Here is a 17540-nt window from a genome sequence, read left to right as displayed (position 1 = left end):
CTTCTTTGGAGTGTCCACACTCAGAACAAGCCGCTGACCCCAGAACCCGGTGGATTCCTGCCCACACACCACCATGCATGGTGGGGTCTGATTTGGACGGCACCATCGCTCGCAAATCACATGCCACACAAGGAAAACACAAAAGCTTTATGAAAAATCCAAAGTTTATTGCAAATTGTATTTTGCTTCCCTTCGTTCTTCATTTTTACAGGATTTATTGATATCCATGATTTTTTCACAGATGTACTTGTTGACTTTGGAGAGTCTCTGTGCAATTTCAGTTTCATCCACAGTTTCTTGTGCTATTCTGTCATACAAACACTCTAGACAGGGAGAAGAAACAAGGCCAAGGATTAATGGTGAATTTGAGTAAAAACCTTTTAAGGAGGGTAAAAGAAAATGTGCCTCTCAACATACATCCCAAATACCAGTTCATGTATCTGGCATAGCTATATTTTAAAATTTGCATCATAGAATGTACTTAGAAAAGAGGAGCTATACACTGTGAATGCACACTTTAAAAGTAATGATGAAGCGCCACGTGCCCACCTCTCGGTGGGGCAGGATACTATCGGTTCCTCCCAAGCACCTGGAGGCCCCTCCCTAATTCTTTACTCTCCACCAGAGATAACCATTCTCCTGAACTTTTGCTTTTTTTTTTTCTTTTAGTGTTAACACATGTATATATCCTTAAATAATATATGGTTCATTTTTCCATTTTCAATCTTTTTATAAATGTGCGCACTCTATGTATCATCCTGACTTGCTTTTTTTTTACTCAAATGTTACAGTTTTGAGGTTTACTCATGAAAAATGTAGTTGTAGGTCATTTTCACTGATGAGTAGTGTTCTACTGTATGGCTCTGTCACAATTTGTTTATCCATTGTATCATCCATGGATACTTGGTTTTGCAATTAAAACCACCCTGGCACATGCCTCTGGGGAATACATGCAAGAAATTCTCCAGTATCAGCCTAGGCATGGACTTGCTGAATGTTAAGATGTGTGCATATGCAACTTTATTAGGTGATGCCTGGTAAATTGTTTTCCAAAGTGATTGTGCTGACTGGCACTCCTAGCAACAGTGTATGCAAGTAGTACTGGTTGCCCCATTTTAATAGTACTTGACATTGTCACATTATTAAGGTTCTGACAACCTGGTGGGTGTGAAGTAGTGTCTCACTGCTGTGATTACTAATGAGGCTCAGTACGGCCACTCTCTTACTGAGTCCACCGTTTGCTGTGATAAAGCAAAAAGCCAGCTCCAGACAAGGTCTGGCTGGAGCCTGATTTCAACTGACTGCCTAGCCTGGGGACCTGGTGCAAATCATTGCCCTAGATTCCTCACCTCATAAGTAAGGATAACAAACTACAGAGCATTTTTTTTTTAATGCTGCCATGAGGCATGTGGGATAAACATGTTGCCTTTTTCAAGTTGTAAAGAATACTATACCTGTATGGGGTTGTTCTGAGTATTTTATGTATTTACAACTATTAATTCCTAGGGCCTAACACAGTGTTTGGCACAGGGGCAAGCTTAAATAAATATATGTGAAATGACTGAAGAAATGCTTTTCCAGGGAAACCTAAGGGAATACAAATATTGTGGACAGAAGAGGACTAGGGTGTGGGTAGTGAATGTACCATGGGAGTGTGTAATAATGGGCAAACCCCCTGGGGACTCTTTGAGCCTGAGTTTTCTCAACTAAACAGAATGGCAATCCAACCTTGAGGAATTGCTATGGAGAACAAGCAAAATTTTGTCATTAGCAAACCAGCTCAGAACAGGTAATTGTCTCAGAGATGCAGAATGTCAACACTAGAAGGGATCGTGATGACTAACTTGTGCTAACCTCTCCACTAACATATGAGAAGCCCGAGCCCTGGAGAAAGGGAGTAGGTATAGGGCAGAATCCACTGCTACCTCCCCATACGCTGAGCCCTTCCCTGGGCACAGAGCCAGCCAGTCTGCCTCCTGTTGCCATCCATGCTGCAGGTGCACCTCCCATAAGCGTTCTTTTTCTGAGGCACCTTTTTCTTTCCACCGAGAAGGGTTTTGCACAGAGAAGCCTTTAAAAGCTTTTAATTGACCTCTACCCGTCACTTCCTGACTACTCCCAACCCTGACTAATCCTCACTTCATCTTGTCTTTCATCTCAGTCCTTTCGGTAAGGACTGAGAGACAAGAAGGTAGGAGGCCCTGTCTCTCCAGTCCCACCTCTGCTATCTATATTCATCATCCTTTTCAACCTATTCCACCTGTCAGTGACTCTGCTCATCTCTGCCTAAGTTCTTACCCTTCACCTGCCTAAGCTCTACTCATTCTTCCAGATTCAGCCTTCTTGAAACCTGGTATCAGACTGAATTAGGAGACCCCATTCTACCTAGAACTCTGTGCTCCCACACCTGTCTGGGTTTTTCTCTCTGTCAAAGCATGAATCACAATCTAATAAAACTGTAACCACATTGTCTCCCCCAACAGAGTGGGACACTCAGGCAGTCCCTCTGTACCCCTAGGCCAGGAGAAAACAAACACCCAGAGCGACTTTGTTGGAACCTGAACCAAATGAGGGAGACAAACTGTGATGAGAACTGCTTAGAAGTTGAGATATTCATATCTCATTCTAACCCTAGATGCTGTGCAACCTCTAGGGGGTACTTCTCTGGGTCTGTTTCACTATCTACAAAAGTAGCATGTCAAACCAGAGAATCTAAGAAGATTCCCCCAGCTTGAAATCTCTAATTGTCTGCAAGGTAATAATGGCAGGTAAAGTGGCAAAAGAGACAGAAGGAGAAGGCAGGACAGTGGGCGTGGTGGCCCTTGAAGCCCCTAGCACTAATCAGGGAAGAGGTAGAAGGAGAAAGGTGCAAATGGAAGAAGGCTTTCGGAGGAGCCCCCATAGAATTTCAATCATTCTCATTTCCTGTGGGTAACAGCACTGAACGAACAGCTTCTCAGGTTGATTAAAAGGCTTTCGTTAGACTCTAGATATTAATCACCTGCAGTTGCTGGGAATGTCTCCCTCTGCGAGGGAGCATTTGAGATTATTGCTTAATTAACAAGGTTTATAACAGTGCTAATGTGTCCTATTTAAAAAGTTATAAAAATTAACCAGAACGCAATGCTGAGGCTCATTTAGAAAACTCAGACACTCCACAAAAGGTCATTTGACCTTAATAGGTTTAACTGTCATTCTGGAGCTTGTCATTAGAGCAAGACTCTGCTTCAGTTCTCCTGCTTTTATCTTTCCAAAGCAGCATCAATGTTTGCCCCATCCCTCTGCTATCAGGTAAGGAATTATTTTAAAATCAAGGAAAAGAAGAAATCCTCACCAACTCTGTGAGCATAAAGGCTTTTCTATTTTTTTATATGGCAAATGTGACTACATGTGATAAAATCAGACAAAATAAATACAAACAATCTCAATCCAGCAGACAGCTTGCACAGGAAGAACCAGCCAAATGCAATCTGGAATAGCTCAAATAATTAGGCTAAAAACAGTGGTTATATCGTGGGATAGGAGACAGACGTCAAACCTGCCTGTCTAGTAAAAAAAGAAAAAAAAATCAACATTATATTTCAGTAATACAAGAAAACTCTGGCGACAGTAGGTAGCCTGAAAACCCAGTTCAGCTTGGCTGTCTCTAATCAGACGTATGGCCTTGGGCAAGTCAATTTCCTTCTCATTCATGTACATAGCAAGCATTTATAGGCAATAAGGGTTAGACAAGGTCCCTAGGAGGCAAAGATACAGTAAGAGAACTGAGGTAGGCACTGGGTGCTCTGAGATGAATGACAGAAGCATCGACCCACCCTAAAAGGTCAGAGATGATTTCCTGAAGGAAGGCTCACCTAAGCAGATCTGGATGGTAAGCAGCAGTTAGCCAGGCAAGGCAGCACAGATGGAAGGTAGGTAGTGTAACCTGTGTTGCAGGCATCCGGAAAAGTATCTGCAAATTCCCCAAGGTGACGGGGAACAAGGCTTGCTCAGGGAATACGGCAGTTCACCATGGTAATAACTTAGAGTGCAGGGGGAATACTGCTGAAAAATAATACTGGAGATACAGCCAGGAACCAGATTACAAAGGTGCTTTTCTGGCATGTTAAGAAGCTTACTCTTTAATAATGAACATTCTGAACAGGCTGTGACTGGGTGGTGGTCAAGGGATATCTGGTTTCTGAAGATTGCTCTGGTTACATAATGGAGAGAGGAGTCTGGAAGCTGCCAGAGTAATGGAGGGGAGAAATGAGTGTGGGCTATGAGAAGGGCAGTAACTATGGAGAGATACAGATGGTTCTCTCCATATTTGGAAAAAGGAGAGACACTTTAAAATGGCTTAGAAAATGGGGGAGTGGATCGGCAGTGGTTTAAGAGAGATTTGGGGCCAAACAGATGGGTAGTGAGGCATGTGGAGGAGTCAAGGATGAGGCCTGGGTGCCTGGCTGGTGGTACTACTCACCAAGACAGGGAACACAGAAGAGGCGAAGGCTTCACAGAGAAGGAGAGGAAGAAAGAAAGAGAAGTGAGCAGTGCAGTTTTGCCAATGCCATGTGGACATCTGTGAAGAGATAACCAGTGGGCACTTTGATACATAGATCAAGAAATCAGAAGTGTGAATTGAGTCAAATACACATTTGGGAGTCATCATCCATTGAATCAACAAATATTTATTGAGCACTTACTATAGGCTAGCCCTGAACAAGATGCTGATAAAGTTTAATTCTAATGGAAGTGGGAGAAGAAAGAAAATTATCAAGTAATAAAAGTAAATAGGAATGCTATGCAGAGACTTAAAGCACGTGATGTGACAGACAGCAATGGAGAGGCTACTTTAGACTGAGTGGCTGGGGAGGCCTCTCTCAGTGACAGGGAGGGAGGGCATGCAGATCAGGAGCAAGCGAGTAGGAACAGAAAGGACCTGGAAGAAGGCCTCCAGTGCTGCAGCATGGTGGCAAATGGGAAGTGTGGTACAAGATGAGGTCAGAGGCATCCCAAAGGCAGATCACTAGGCCCAAAGGCAGATTATCTGTAACAGATGAGGAGCACGGATTTCAACCCAGAGCCAAGGGCACATGAAGGCAATGGGAACAATAGGAAGTGAAGAGAGAAGCTGAGGAATGCTTGGTAGGACTAGAGAGAAGGTGGCTGGACACAGAGGAGAGGGCCTATCAAGGACACTGAGAAACCAGAGAGGTGGGAAGAAATCCCCAGTGTGCAGAACAGGTTTCTCAGTGAAGGAGGAATGGTCGTGTCAAACGGTGCCAGTGAGAGTGTGAGAAACACACAACGATTTAGTGATGAGGAAGTCACTAGGGACCTTGGTGAAAACACATTAAGCAGAAGGCTGGGAGGGGAAGGCAAATGGCAAGGGCATTAACAGGGAACACAGACAGCGGGTGTAGCCAGCCTTTCCAGGAGCCTGGATGTGAAAGAAGGGAGATATGACAGCAGCTGGGTGACAGAGTGCCCTTCAAGGAGGATTTCTTTGCTTTTGTAAGAAATGAGTGATCAAATATATTTATACAATGCTGGGAAGGAAACAGTAGAGCAGGAACATAACTGAAGGAACAAGGTACTTAGGAAGGCAGGTGGATTAAAATCCAGAGACCAGATGGAGAGAATTACCAGCCCCAAATAAGGAACTCTTTTGGGACAGGAGACAGGAAAATGGAGGACATAGTTAATCTGTAGGTGTGATGCTTCAAAACTGTGGAAATTCCTTTGCTTTCCTCTGTGAAAGAAGAGACAAGGCCTATCTCTTTGATAGATGTGAACTATCGTATTTGGAAAAAGTAAAAAAATTTTAAAAACGCTTGGAAAATGAGGCAGTAGATCAGGGAGGGAAACTCAGACAACTTGGCAGATGATGCTGAGTCCCAGCTGGGGTTGAAACTAAGGAGTGTGTAATGGCCCAAGCCACATGGCTGAGATGTGTTCTTCTACACTGCTGCACTGCTACAGTCCTAGGCTGCCCTGACTGTCTTAAGAGGCAAGACAGTTTCAGCTTAGTTTTCAGCTAAGAAATTCGAAACATATAGAGAAAGTGATTTACAAGAAATCACACCAAATTTGGTCAGGGGATCAGCTTGTGGGTCTCAGTGTTTCTTCTGTTCAACCTTCATTTACTGAGTGCCTACTATGTGCCAGACACTATGTTTGGCAATGAGGCCACAGAGATGAATCAGACACAGTCCCCCAGATCCCTGAGGGAGACACACAGCAGATGATTTTATGCAAACTAATAATGGCAGGAACAGGCAGTTATCTGAAGGCACCCAGGACCTCCTGAGTCACATTCCAACAAACATAGCAGAATCAGAGGTCGGTCACCTACCAGGCAGGGCAGAGCAGGGCTGCACCCCCAGGATGGCCTTTTTCTCAGGGTGACCTCCCAAATCAGGCTTTACCATTTCAGACAGCAGCCAGATGAAAGGTTACCTCTGATTATCCAAAAATAAGCGGCTGCCTAAATCAATTAATCCAGAGCCAGCCAGGCAAGGGAGGCAGCTACGTTACAGCAGAACAAGCCCCAGACCAGAGTCAGTGGGTGTGTGTTTGAATCTAGGCTCTGAAACCTTACAGCTTTTACCTCAGGCTGGTTGCTTACCCTATGTCCTGCCACCTTGAACTCCAAAATACACCCTAAACCTGGGCCTATTTCTCCACCTCCACTGCTGTGCCCTTAGTCTATGGCAGCAGCATCTCCCACCGAGAGCAGTGCATCAGCTTTGTAACTCATCTCTCCTGTGGTCACTCCATGATTGGAAGACCTCCACTGCCCTTCTACTCTAGCAAATCCAAGCTGCTTACTGTGGCCTTCCCAGCCCTACGAGACAGGCTCTCGCCCACCTCCCTGAGCTCACTCTTTCTGCATCCCAGCCACATGGGGCTTCTTCACACTCGGAGCACGCCGGCCTTCATACCTGCTGCTTATTCTGCCTGATTTGCCACCCTTCAGATCATTACAAAGATGCTTCTTCCACATCCAGATTGCAGCTCAAATGTCACCTCCTTAAACAAACCTTCTCCAACTACCCCAGTGAATGTAGCCCTCTCTGTCCTATATACATCATATGAGCAAGCTCACAGTACCTGAAATTATAGAGCTTGTTCCTAGACGTATTTGTTGTCTGCCCCCAGGGTCTGCTGAAAACACATGTGTTGACTGACTGAGTCTTACTTTCTTTATGAAAACATGGCAGAGCTGGACACTGGTCAGTGGTTGGGAGCACAGATTCTGAAGACAGCCTGCTGGCTCGGGTTCCTGGCTTTCCTGCCACTAGCTGTATAACCTGGTCAAGTTACTTAACATTTCTGTGTCTCAGTTTCCTTGTCTGTAAAACAGGAATTATAATAGTAGCCAACAGTAGGGTTGTTATGAGGATAATGAGTTAACATATATAAAAGTGTTTTTTAAAAGAGAACCATTTAACAAAAACCCCCAAATCCTGAAACACAGTAAGTGCCTAAAATAATTAGCAACTACTGTATTCTCTGTGCTCCCTCTAGACCATTGTTTGTCTCTATAGTTTGTGTTTTCTGTAGAGTAACTAGTTGTTTTTGTGTTTATCTTCCCTGTGAGACTATGAACTCCTTGCAGATGGAGGCTGTGTCTTATCCCTCTTTGTGTCCTCAATACCCGGTAGAGGGCCTGGCAAAGAATGGATGGATGGAGAGAGGGTGGGAGAGAGGGAGGAAAGAAAAAACAGAGAGGACAAAGAAGAGAGGAGGAAGGAGAGAAAGTAGAGGAGGAAGGAGGAAAGGAAGGAAGGAAAAAGGAGGAAGGAAGGAAGGAAAAAAGGAAAGGAAAGAAGGAAAAGGGGAAAGGGAGGGAGAAAGAGAAAATTCCAGAGTCCAGGATACAGCCCTATCTTTAGGGAGACAAATGACTCCGTCTCTTTGCCTGCCCTCCAACCTGTCCCAAATACCAGAAAGGAAGCTGAATGTAGTGACTACCAGCTGGTCTTCATCTCATTAACTGCTCCAGGCACAATGCTAGAACCACCAAGAACTGCGTCCCCTAGCCTTGACCTTTCCTGCTCTGGGTACACGGCAGCATTCCCTTCGCATCTCCATGCCTTTGTTCAAGATGCTTCTGCCTCCAGAAGTGCAATATCTCACCATACATATCTGTGTCTCCTTGTCTGCTGTATCCTTCAAGGCTCAGTTCAGTGACCCCGGTCCCCAGGAATTCTTCCCTGATTTTCCAGCTAAGGGTATTCTCCCAACCTGAGAACTCCTTTAGCACGCCATCTGTCCCTTTCTCATGCTAATTCCTTGTGGCATATAATCATACTTGTGTCCACAGCTCATCTGCCCTGGTAAATGTGAGCTCCTCTGGGACATCTGCTTGGTATCCCCGGGCTCAGCCCAGGGTCTGGCATGCAGAGGCTTCATAAGCCATCATTGAATTGAATTGTGCCTAACACATTCTTGACAGAGTCATTGTGTTTCCACTCAGTGACCTACCTCTGACGATGCTTAGTTTGTGAGGCGAGAGGGGTGGTTTAGGGACTGCATCTTTCTTTTTTTTTGTGGCGACTCCTGTGACGCTTCTGTTTTTCAGAACATCTGTTCCCCAAATCATAACTGCCAAGTTCTTCGTGTACTTGGAATCTCCTTGGGTTACTTGTAGCTGGTGCCATTTCTCCTCATCAACCCAAATCCCGCTTCCCAGATGGACCTGAGAGGAATAAGAACACCAGCACCTGTTTAGTCCGACAGGAGGGCAGTGGGAGGCTTCTCTTGTCCTTTAAAAAGCATTGCTGCACAACTGTAAGAGATTCATGTCACAAATACGAAATTAACTCTCTTTAAGGGTAATCAGAATAGCTATCATCGACTGAATTCCTGTAGTGTGCCAGGCCTTATTCTAGTGCTTTATATTTGCTATCTCAAATCTTCATGGCAATTGTGGATAGAAGGCATTATAACACCATTTTCCTTTCAGATGGAAACACCAGGTTCAGAAAGGTGGAGTGACTTGCTGAACATCATTCAACTAGTAAGTGGCAGAGTTGAGATTCTACACTATACTTAGGTTATCGCGAGGCTGCTCGGAGCCTGACCAAATCTCAGGACACACATGTGTAACTTCTTTCTGTGTTACACTATGGAAAGTTCCACCTTCCTTTAATCTGAGTATTCTGGGACATAAACCTTCCTAGCATGGTGGTTCTCAACCTTGGCTGCACACAGGGGTCACCTAGGGAGCTGTAAAAATCACCAGTGCCAGCCGGCTGCCGTGGCTCACACCTGTAATCCCAGCACTTTGGGAGGTCGAGGTGGGCAGATCACGAGGTCAGGAGATTGGGACCATTCTGGCTAACATGGTAAAACTCTTGTCTCTACTAAAAATACAAAAACTTAGCCAGGCGTGGTGGCACGCACCTGTAGTCCCAGCTGTTTGGGAGGCTGAGGCAAGAGAATCACTTGAACCTGGGAGGAAGAGGTTGCAGTGAGCTGAGATCTGCGCCACTGCACTCCAGCCTGGGAGAGAGTGAGACTCCGTCTCAAAAAAAAAAAAAGAAAAATCACCAGTTCCTGGGTCCCACTCCTAGAGAGTCTGATTTATTTGGGCTGGGTGTAGCCTAAATAATTCCAATGTATGGCTAAGTGTGAAAACCTCTGCCAGCTCAAGTAAGGAAAGCAGCTGCCCTGCCAACTGGAGTAGGGCTGTGCCAGTCCTTTCCCACCTCTAAGCTTCATTTCCCTACCTATGAAGTGGTAGAGCTGGATTTCATCTCAAAGTTCCTTCTGGCTCAAAACACCTATGATTTTAAACACAACCACAAGGTACCCAGTTTGATTCCGACGGCACAAAGAACAAAACACAGTCTTACGCTCCCTACAAGTTTCAGTGCAGAGCCAGTAAGACACAGAATGTTCCGGCAATAAGCTACAAGATTTTCATTTGTTCTCCCTTCCTGCACCTTTAGTAAATCTAAAAAAAAAAAAAAAAATTATTATAAAATTTAGATCTCACAAGTCATTTACTAACATTCATCATTAAAAAAACAGTGTTCGCTTTGACATTGCCATTTACGTTGTGCTTCTGCTGTGTCTGTGAAGGGAGGAAATGGCCTCTGTCGGGACACTGGGCGGCAGCTGCTAACGAGCTAAACTTTCTAAGGGGCATGAGAAGGATCTGCCAAAGGTCCTTGTTTTCAGAAAGGCCTGCAGGCTGCCAATGTCACATGGTCAGAGACATCTGTGGAGAGGTCCTGCTCTAAGAGACTGGATGCATACCCAACTAATGGTAGACCAGCAAGACCAATTGTTCAAAAAACTATTAAAGATCTTTCTACTACTGGAGCTTGGCTTGGGAAGGAAGGCGAGTACACATAGTTAGGCAGTCAGGTCAGCCAGCAAAGCTTCTTCCTTTACCAATTACTGAAATTTTCCAACCATCAAGAAGAAAAAAAAAAAATAGCAACACAACCCACCCATGAATGTAAGTCAACAATCTACCTGCACGTCTGACTTCACCTCCTTTTGCTCAAAAGATCAGACTGCTGCAGGCAATCAGATAACTGGATCCACCTGGCCTCTCTGTGCTGTAAACTTCAGTGCTGCAAAGCTGTTCATCCGCTCAGGGAAGATAAGCAGCCTTGGAGCGAGATGTGCTACCTGGCTGCTGGCTAGGCAACACGGACACCAAGGTCAAGTGTGGCCTTTCCTCCGCAGTTCGAACTGCAGGTGGGCAGTCTGTGTGCCAGACTGGGCATGCTGAGGACAAGTTCCCTGCTGCTCCCTGCTGGACCCTGCATCACTTCCCTTGATGACACTTGAAGCCACCCACACAAGCTTCCTGAGACAGGAGAAAAACAAGGAACTTTGAATTACATTAAATTCTGAATCAGAAAATCATAGAGATGGATGCCAACTTCAGATTTTTCAAAAATCTCTGCTTCCCCCCTATCCCACCCCGACCCTCTGGGCCTTGCTTTCCTGTGATCTTTTAATTTGTTATTCTTGAAAGGGAGATGAAAGTCCTTTTAGCCAAAGTTCTACAAGAGAAAAGGGGTACTAGTATTTTTGAGTACTTATAATGAACCAGGTATTGTACATTCAATTTACTTATTCTTCATAATGACCTTAAGAGATGAAAATAGGTAGAAATTATTTTCCCATTTTACAGACGTAAACAGAGATTCAGAGGGACTATGTAACTTTTCCTAAGGTACACAGTCAATTTTGGAATCAAGATTCAAACCCAAATCCTGAAGCCTCTGCTCTCCTTGTCTTCCTTGCTGCCACCAAGGTGGTGCTGATATAGATCAAAGACAGCAGACCTAACACATCAATGTTCAGTTAGTTTTCCTTTTGAGTTTTATCTGTATCTGCCTGGCTATTTCCCACACCACCTTCCAGTGCAGTTCACCACTGCAGACAGGGAAACCAGGAAAACAGCCACGGATTGGCCTTTGCCTCCAGTCCTTGCCCCCTTCAACCTGCCCATCCTATAATCACGACAGATCAAGTTCCCTAAAACATCTCCTTCCTTGTTTGACTAGATGACTTCTGTGGTCTTTCAACTGTGTTTTTATGTAAATCCTCTGGAATTTTGAATGGCTCCCTGTTTCCTATCATATTTAATCCAACGTCCTTAGTCTGGCTTTGAAGGCCCATTAGAATCCATTCTGTTTACTACTACTTCATTCCCCTACTATATTCATCTATATAGTCCATCTATACTACAAAATTCCTGAACTTGTTCACTTCCTGCTACTTCCAGTGTGCTGTAACATCAAGAGGATGGGTGCTGGAGTGGCCAGCCTGGGTGTAAATCTCAGCTCTTCTACCTGCTTGCTGGTTAACTTGGGCCACTTTACTTTTCTGAGCCTTACTTTTCTCATCTATACAGTCAGCAGATCATTGCTACCTCAGAGTTGCTGAGAGGGTGAAATGAGAAAAGATATGTAAAGCGTCAGGAGGACAGCAACCGTTACATCCTTTACCCCCTTTCCCCTCCCCAGGTTTCTGCTCCTGCCAAGGAATGAATGTTTTCCCTACGTTTTCTTAAGCCTGCTAATCTTTCAAGCCCCAGTCTAAAATTCAGGAAACACTCCTTAGTTACCGCAGGGCTAAGTTCTATCCTTTCTGAATTTCTAGCCCACTTAGAGCCTTTGCCACCTGATTCAGTCCTTCACAGTACATGTCAGTGGGGAGGGTCAAGGCTTTGCCTCTTCTGTCCCCTACAAAGTGATACGGGCTAGTCTGTACACAAAGCAGTAAAAAGTCATGGGCATATTTAATGTCTTTATGGAACTGTTTTTCACTTCTGATGAGCTGCTGTTCCTTGGAGATGAAAGTATTTTCTGACATTCACTCAAGTACAAGGCCAACTTTAGAGCACAGAAAGAAACGGGCTTCACTATGACCAATCACAGGTATATACTGGGGCATCTAAGACAAGGGCCCCTGAGGTTAGCAAGGCTCAAGGTCACCTGGAGCAATGGTCAGCTGTCAGGGATGTAGCAGAACAGACTGGTGAGAACACTGGCCTGGGAACCAGGAGGTCTGGCTTTCAGTTCCTGCCTGCCTCTAACCTGTTATTTAATTGTAGAGGAGTCCCTTCTCTGGATATGTTTCCCTATCCACACTACATATAAATTAGGTTATTTAAAATTTAATGGTCTTTGCAGCTTTATGATTCAATGAGTTTTTGAAATAAAACATTTTAGACAAAGAAACACAATGCACTTTACCCAAATCAGAAATTTGTGTGGCAAGCCCGATTCATGTAAACCACAGTATACTATTCGACCAAAGTTTTAGTGTTATGTGTCAAAGGAGGTTATTAAAAATATGGCATCTGGTAGGAGGGAACAGATCAGAAAACTTTATGTGAAAAGTTTTATAGGACAAAAATCATTTCCTACTAGGAAATGTATCCCATTCCAGTGCTCTAAGCCTTGCAGAGATTAAGGCCTCTGATCGTGCAGACAGAAGGAAGGGTTAGAGAAGACAGCAGAGCCAAGAACAATGAGGGCTACTTGGGGGATGTGAGAGATGCTTTTCTGGGAAGCTGCCATCATTTCCAGTGTGTCCACTTCCTTTCCTCTGCATTTAAAACTCTCTCTGCCTGACTACCAATTAGGTGCAAACAAAAACCAGGTTAGTCTTATAGCAACATGCTGGCAAAAACCAATGAAAAAACAAAATAGGCATTTTCAAGATTTGCTGTTCAACTCATGTGTTAAAATATTAAATGAGGTTTGAGAGACTCGTTTTCTGGGGGAAGAATGCTATCTTTGCAAAAGAGGCCCCCTATACTGCTCTGAAACTATCCATCAGCCTTCAAGGCAAGGGAGAAATAGATTTCTCTTGGAAGCTACTTTAAGAAAAACTCTCTAGTCACTCCACAATGTGTTCATGACTAAAAAGAAATCAACAAACATAGTATAGTCCTAAATTTTATCTTTGACTGGGGAAGGTTCACCAAACTTAGATACACAGTTTGAATCAGAAAGGCCTTTGGAGAGCATCAATCCGATCCCATCTTTCACAGATAAGGATGCTGAGACCCAGAGAAGTGAAGGACCTTCGCAAGGTCACACAGGTAGGATAGATGTAGAGCTATACTAAGAACTCAGGCTCCAGGCTGCCGACTTCCAACCTGTCATGCCACCTCTCCTCTGCAAAGCTGATGTTTCAAGCCTGTTGAAGGGAGCAAGGCAAGGCAGAATGGACCTCTGCAGGGGAGGAAGCGCGCAGTGGGAGATGCAGGGAATGACAGCACATCCAAGAGAGCCCTGAAAACTAATACGTTTCATTTCCTCAGCTTGACAATATTTGCTTTGGCTCAGGTTGGCCAGTTGCAGAGACATATCTGGACAAACCCAAATAAAACAAATTTTTCTTTCTCATCAACCTACCAGAGAATGATACTAAATAAACAGAGACCTTTTGAAGCATGAGGCAAGAAAAATGAACCAACACATGACGCGTTAAGGAGCATGAGGGGCGATGTCTGTAATGCATGCCACAGTGGCAGAGAACAAAACGCTAAAGCTGAATTTCACCAGTGCCTACACAAAGGGCTCTGATATACTTCTTTAAAGATCAGTTCAACTGAATGTTAGAAGAATGTCAGAAAAGTTTCCTCCCCTGCCCTGCTGGTATATATCATCATGTGGCTTTAAGATTTTTCAAAAGCGATTCCATTACTAATAGTGCTTAAGTTTTTGTTCATGATTTGTTTTCAAGGTCATATAAATAACTCTGAGGAGTTCTCTGTGGTCCTAGGACTGTGGGCTAACCACTGCTGCATACACAGCTTGAAGGAGGCTTAGGGATAAGGGAGTATGTCTTATTCATCCCTGTATTCCTGTTATCTAGCACAGGGTTTAGAACATACAGATACTTTCTAAGTGGTGAATGAATACAAATTGAGTTGTTATCTGTAAATCAGATACTTCATTTCCAGCTCACCTTATAAATTTTAGGCATCTGGTTTCATAGGAAGGTGGGACAAGTTTCATCAAACTCTCATGGGAGTTAAGAAATATCTTTCTCACTAGTAAGCTATTTTAAAATGTCAATTTACTTTTATAGTTGCTTTGGCTCAATATTTAAAAAAAAAACAAAGAAAAAAAAGGAAGAAGGAAGAGAAAACGCCCCAGCAAAGCTACGCTACTTATAATATACAAATTCCAGAAACAGTCATTCAGGGCTAGGCCAGGAGGCCAACCAGTCAAGCTGTGATTTGGAAAGCTCCCACCATACTCTCCACCTTTACTCTGACTAACAAACACTTGCAGGGAATGGATATTGAGCTTAAAACACTACCTTGCCATTGTCTAGGATATACTTGTCCATGACAGGCGCAGGAGCGGGGTAATAGGACGACGTATTTGCTTCCTCACTGAAAGTGCTCCGTAACTCCGGCTCGGGCTCGAGACATTCTGACTTTACTTTTTCCAGATCAATGGCGGGACCTAGGCAGTTAAGAAAAGAAATCTGTCTAGAACTCCAAGGAAAATAAAAGGCAAATATTTTTAACTAGGCATCTATCAGCACACAGTGGCACAAAAATATCCTAGCTTATTTTTGTCCATTGAACTACACTTAAACCCAGACTTGAAAATAATATGAGGCATGAATGTCACAAGGGAAAAGGTGGAAAACTGGAAGACAAGAGTGGACTAGACTCTAATCAAGTTTGAATGAGAAGCACTCTTCCAGGCTGTCATTGTCTAAATGGAAAGGCAGGGATTCAACTTCCTGCACAGGAAAGAGGTTCTGTTAAGGCTGGGTTGGAGAAGAAGGGGTGGCAATTACTGGAATATGCAAATCGTGTCTTTGCCAAAATCCTCACCTCAGTATCTTACAGTGGAGAAGGCCGTAACAGAAGAAGGGAGCTTAGGAAAGTGTGGGCAAAAATGTGAAGGCCTCCCCCTCCCCAAGACCTAGTATCTAGACAGGAGCATTTGAACCAAGAAATTAAAACACAATACACATTAAGCCCCTGATTGCCTGATCCAGCAGCTACTCTGATTTTTATTTTAATGCAATCAACACAAATTACATGCAGTTTAAACAGCGAAAGGAAGCTAGATAAATGGTGATAGTTTCTAAAGGGGTTATTTTTTCTCCATTAGCTTTTAAAAATGGACTGTTTTTAAAAATCACCTATTGTGTGTTGATTACTAAAGGGCAGAGAAACAGGATGAAAATGGGTAAATAAGGCCAAATGACTTGATTAACTTTTGTGGGAGAACAACTTCAAAGGCCAACATAATTTAACATGCTGGAAATTCTCCCCATGCAAACATTTCAGGAGTTGACTGAGATCAGAGATTTGGCTGCTGCCACAGCAGCTCCCTCTGGCCGTGCATGTTAACTTAGATAACAGATGAACTCACAGACCAGCCTTCTCTTATCCTAGCCATGTGGAAAACTGGGTACAAAGCTCTTTATATATTAAAGCCCTTTGTAACAATCTGCTTGCAACTCTGGGTTCAGTTGACACATCCTAGACTTTGGTTGGTGGCAGTGAAGGTCCTGGTGAATTTGTTATTAAAATTCCTCATGATACAGCTTCCCAGGAGAGAATATCAATCCTGAATTGCTGGCAGCTGCTAACTGAAAGATGAAATCTCTGTAGTACCCTAAGATTTCAAATGAAACTTGCACAAACCTGAATGCAAGATGACTGGGGAGCAGAACAGTGCAAATAAAAGAGCTTGACTCCTTCTGGTAGAGATTTCAGGTCCCATTCCTGGCTATGCTATATTTTAATTGTGTGACCACAGGTGAGTAAATTACAGATACAGAAGTTGGCAGAGCAAAGGACCAATAGCATCGTAATCGTTCTGACAGCACCTCCCAATAAGATGTGCAGGACCTATTCAAGGGCTGGGCCTAGGTCTTATTCTTTCCTTTGTCCCCAGCACCTAGCGCTGAGTAGGCACTCCCTAAATGTGTGCTAAGTAAATAAAACAATGACGACAATGAATGAGTAATTCTAAAGTTTCAGAAGCAAATACCAAAGTTTCTTCTCTCTGGGTGGGATCACAGGTTAAATTTTTGAGACACAAACAAATTCAAGTGGGACATTTGATCTTTTCTCAGATCTGGGAAGAGGTAATTACTTAAATTTCCCCTAAAGCACATGGCTGAGTTGGTGTGTGAAATCTCTTCCAGGTCTGACCTTCAGCCAACAGAAAAAAAATAATAGGCTGAAAAGAGGAGGTCCATGAAAGCCACGCACTCACAGTCATCTTTAGCAAGAACGTGCCCTTCCTCTAAAGCCTCCTTTTCCTTCCATGAGAGGCTGGACAACAGAATGAATCCAGTATAGCCGTGACTTCAGTTGATTCTCTCCCATCCATCTCTATAAAGGCCATCAAAGGGATCTTCCACATGACCCTGTCTTTCCTTGCTTAGGCTGCCCACTACCCTCAAAATTAAGTCCCACACCATGGCCTCCATAAGGCCCAGAACAACCAGCCTCCTTACCTCTAGGGTCATTTCTCACCTCCCCCACCAATATTCACCTCTGCTCAGGTACCCCAAATATTATGTTGTTCCAGGCGTCTGTGCTGTTGTCTTGGCCTTGAACACTACCTCATCTGTCTGCCAAGCGCCCAGTTAGACTTTAGGACATAGCTCAGGTGTCTCCTTTGTGAGGCTTGACTGTCATCACTCCCAGGTAGGGGGGTCTCTACATTGTGACTACTTTTAGCAAATTATGTTTGCAATCGTCTGCCTGTCGGTTTTCAACATTAGACTATAAAGCTCTTCAATAGCAAAGCTTTACTCCCTTTAGCATCTTGGAGCCTAGGGAAGTGCTGGTACATGACAGGCTCTTAGTAAATTCTTCATGACATGAGAGGGGAGGAAGAGAGGGACTTTAATGGGCTGTGACAAAGATTCTGAAGTACAGTCCTGCTGCTGAGCAGAGGTGCTTGAGGGTAGAGGCATGGGCAGGTGGGAAGCTGTTCTGAATGTCTGTAACCTTTCTTGGAGTCCGAGAAGTAGAAATCAGGGCTGTTAATTAGAAATCAGAAGCATCTAGTTAGAATGGACAA

General features: G+C 43.9%; 1 protein-coding gene across 10 annotated transcripts in view; it reads right to left on the bottom strand.

Annotated features, from left to right (window-relative positions):
* The window catches only part of BEND5 (BEN domain containing 5), a 1441067-nt gene that overhangs the window by 198817 nt on the left and 1224710 nt on the right, over window positions 1-17540 (bottom strand). For 2 of the 10 annotated variants that reach the window (XM_077991633.1, XM_077991637.1), the window contains 3 exons: window positions 14797-14945; window positions 8473-8686; window positions 147-323 (listed from right to left, as the gene is read on the bottom strand). The exons of 5 other annotated variants lie outside the window; for them this stretch is intronic. In XM_077991633.1, coding sequence (XP_077847759.1) covers window positions 166-323; window positions 8473-8686; window positions 14797-14945 — 521 coding nt within the window. In that variant the 3' untranslated portion in view covers window positions 147-165. Of the gene's footprint in view, window positions 1-146; window positions 324-8472; window positions 8687-14796; window positions 14946-17540 lie in introns of those variants that run through there. 3 more of the 10 variants (XM_077991609.1, XM_077991611.1, NM_001266827.2) reach the window with 2 other exon arrangements.

Source organism: Macaca mulatta, chromosome 1 (genome assembly GCF_049350105.2).
Source record: "Macaca mulatta isolate MMU2019108-1 chromosome 1, T2T-MMU8v2.0, whole genome shotgun sequence".
NCBI lineage: Eukaryota > Metazoa > Chordata > Mammalia > Primates > Cercopithecidae > Macaca > Macaca mulatta.
This window is presented reverse-complemented; position numbering and strand designations above follow the sequence as displayed.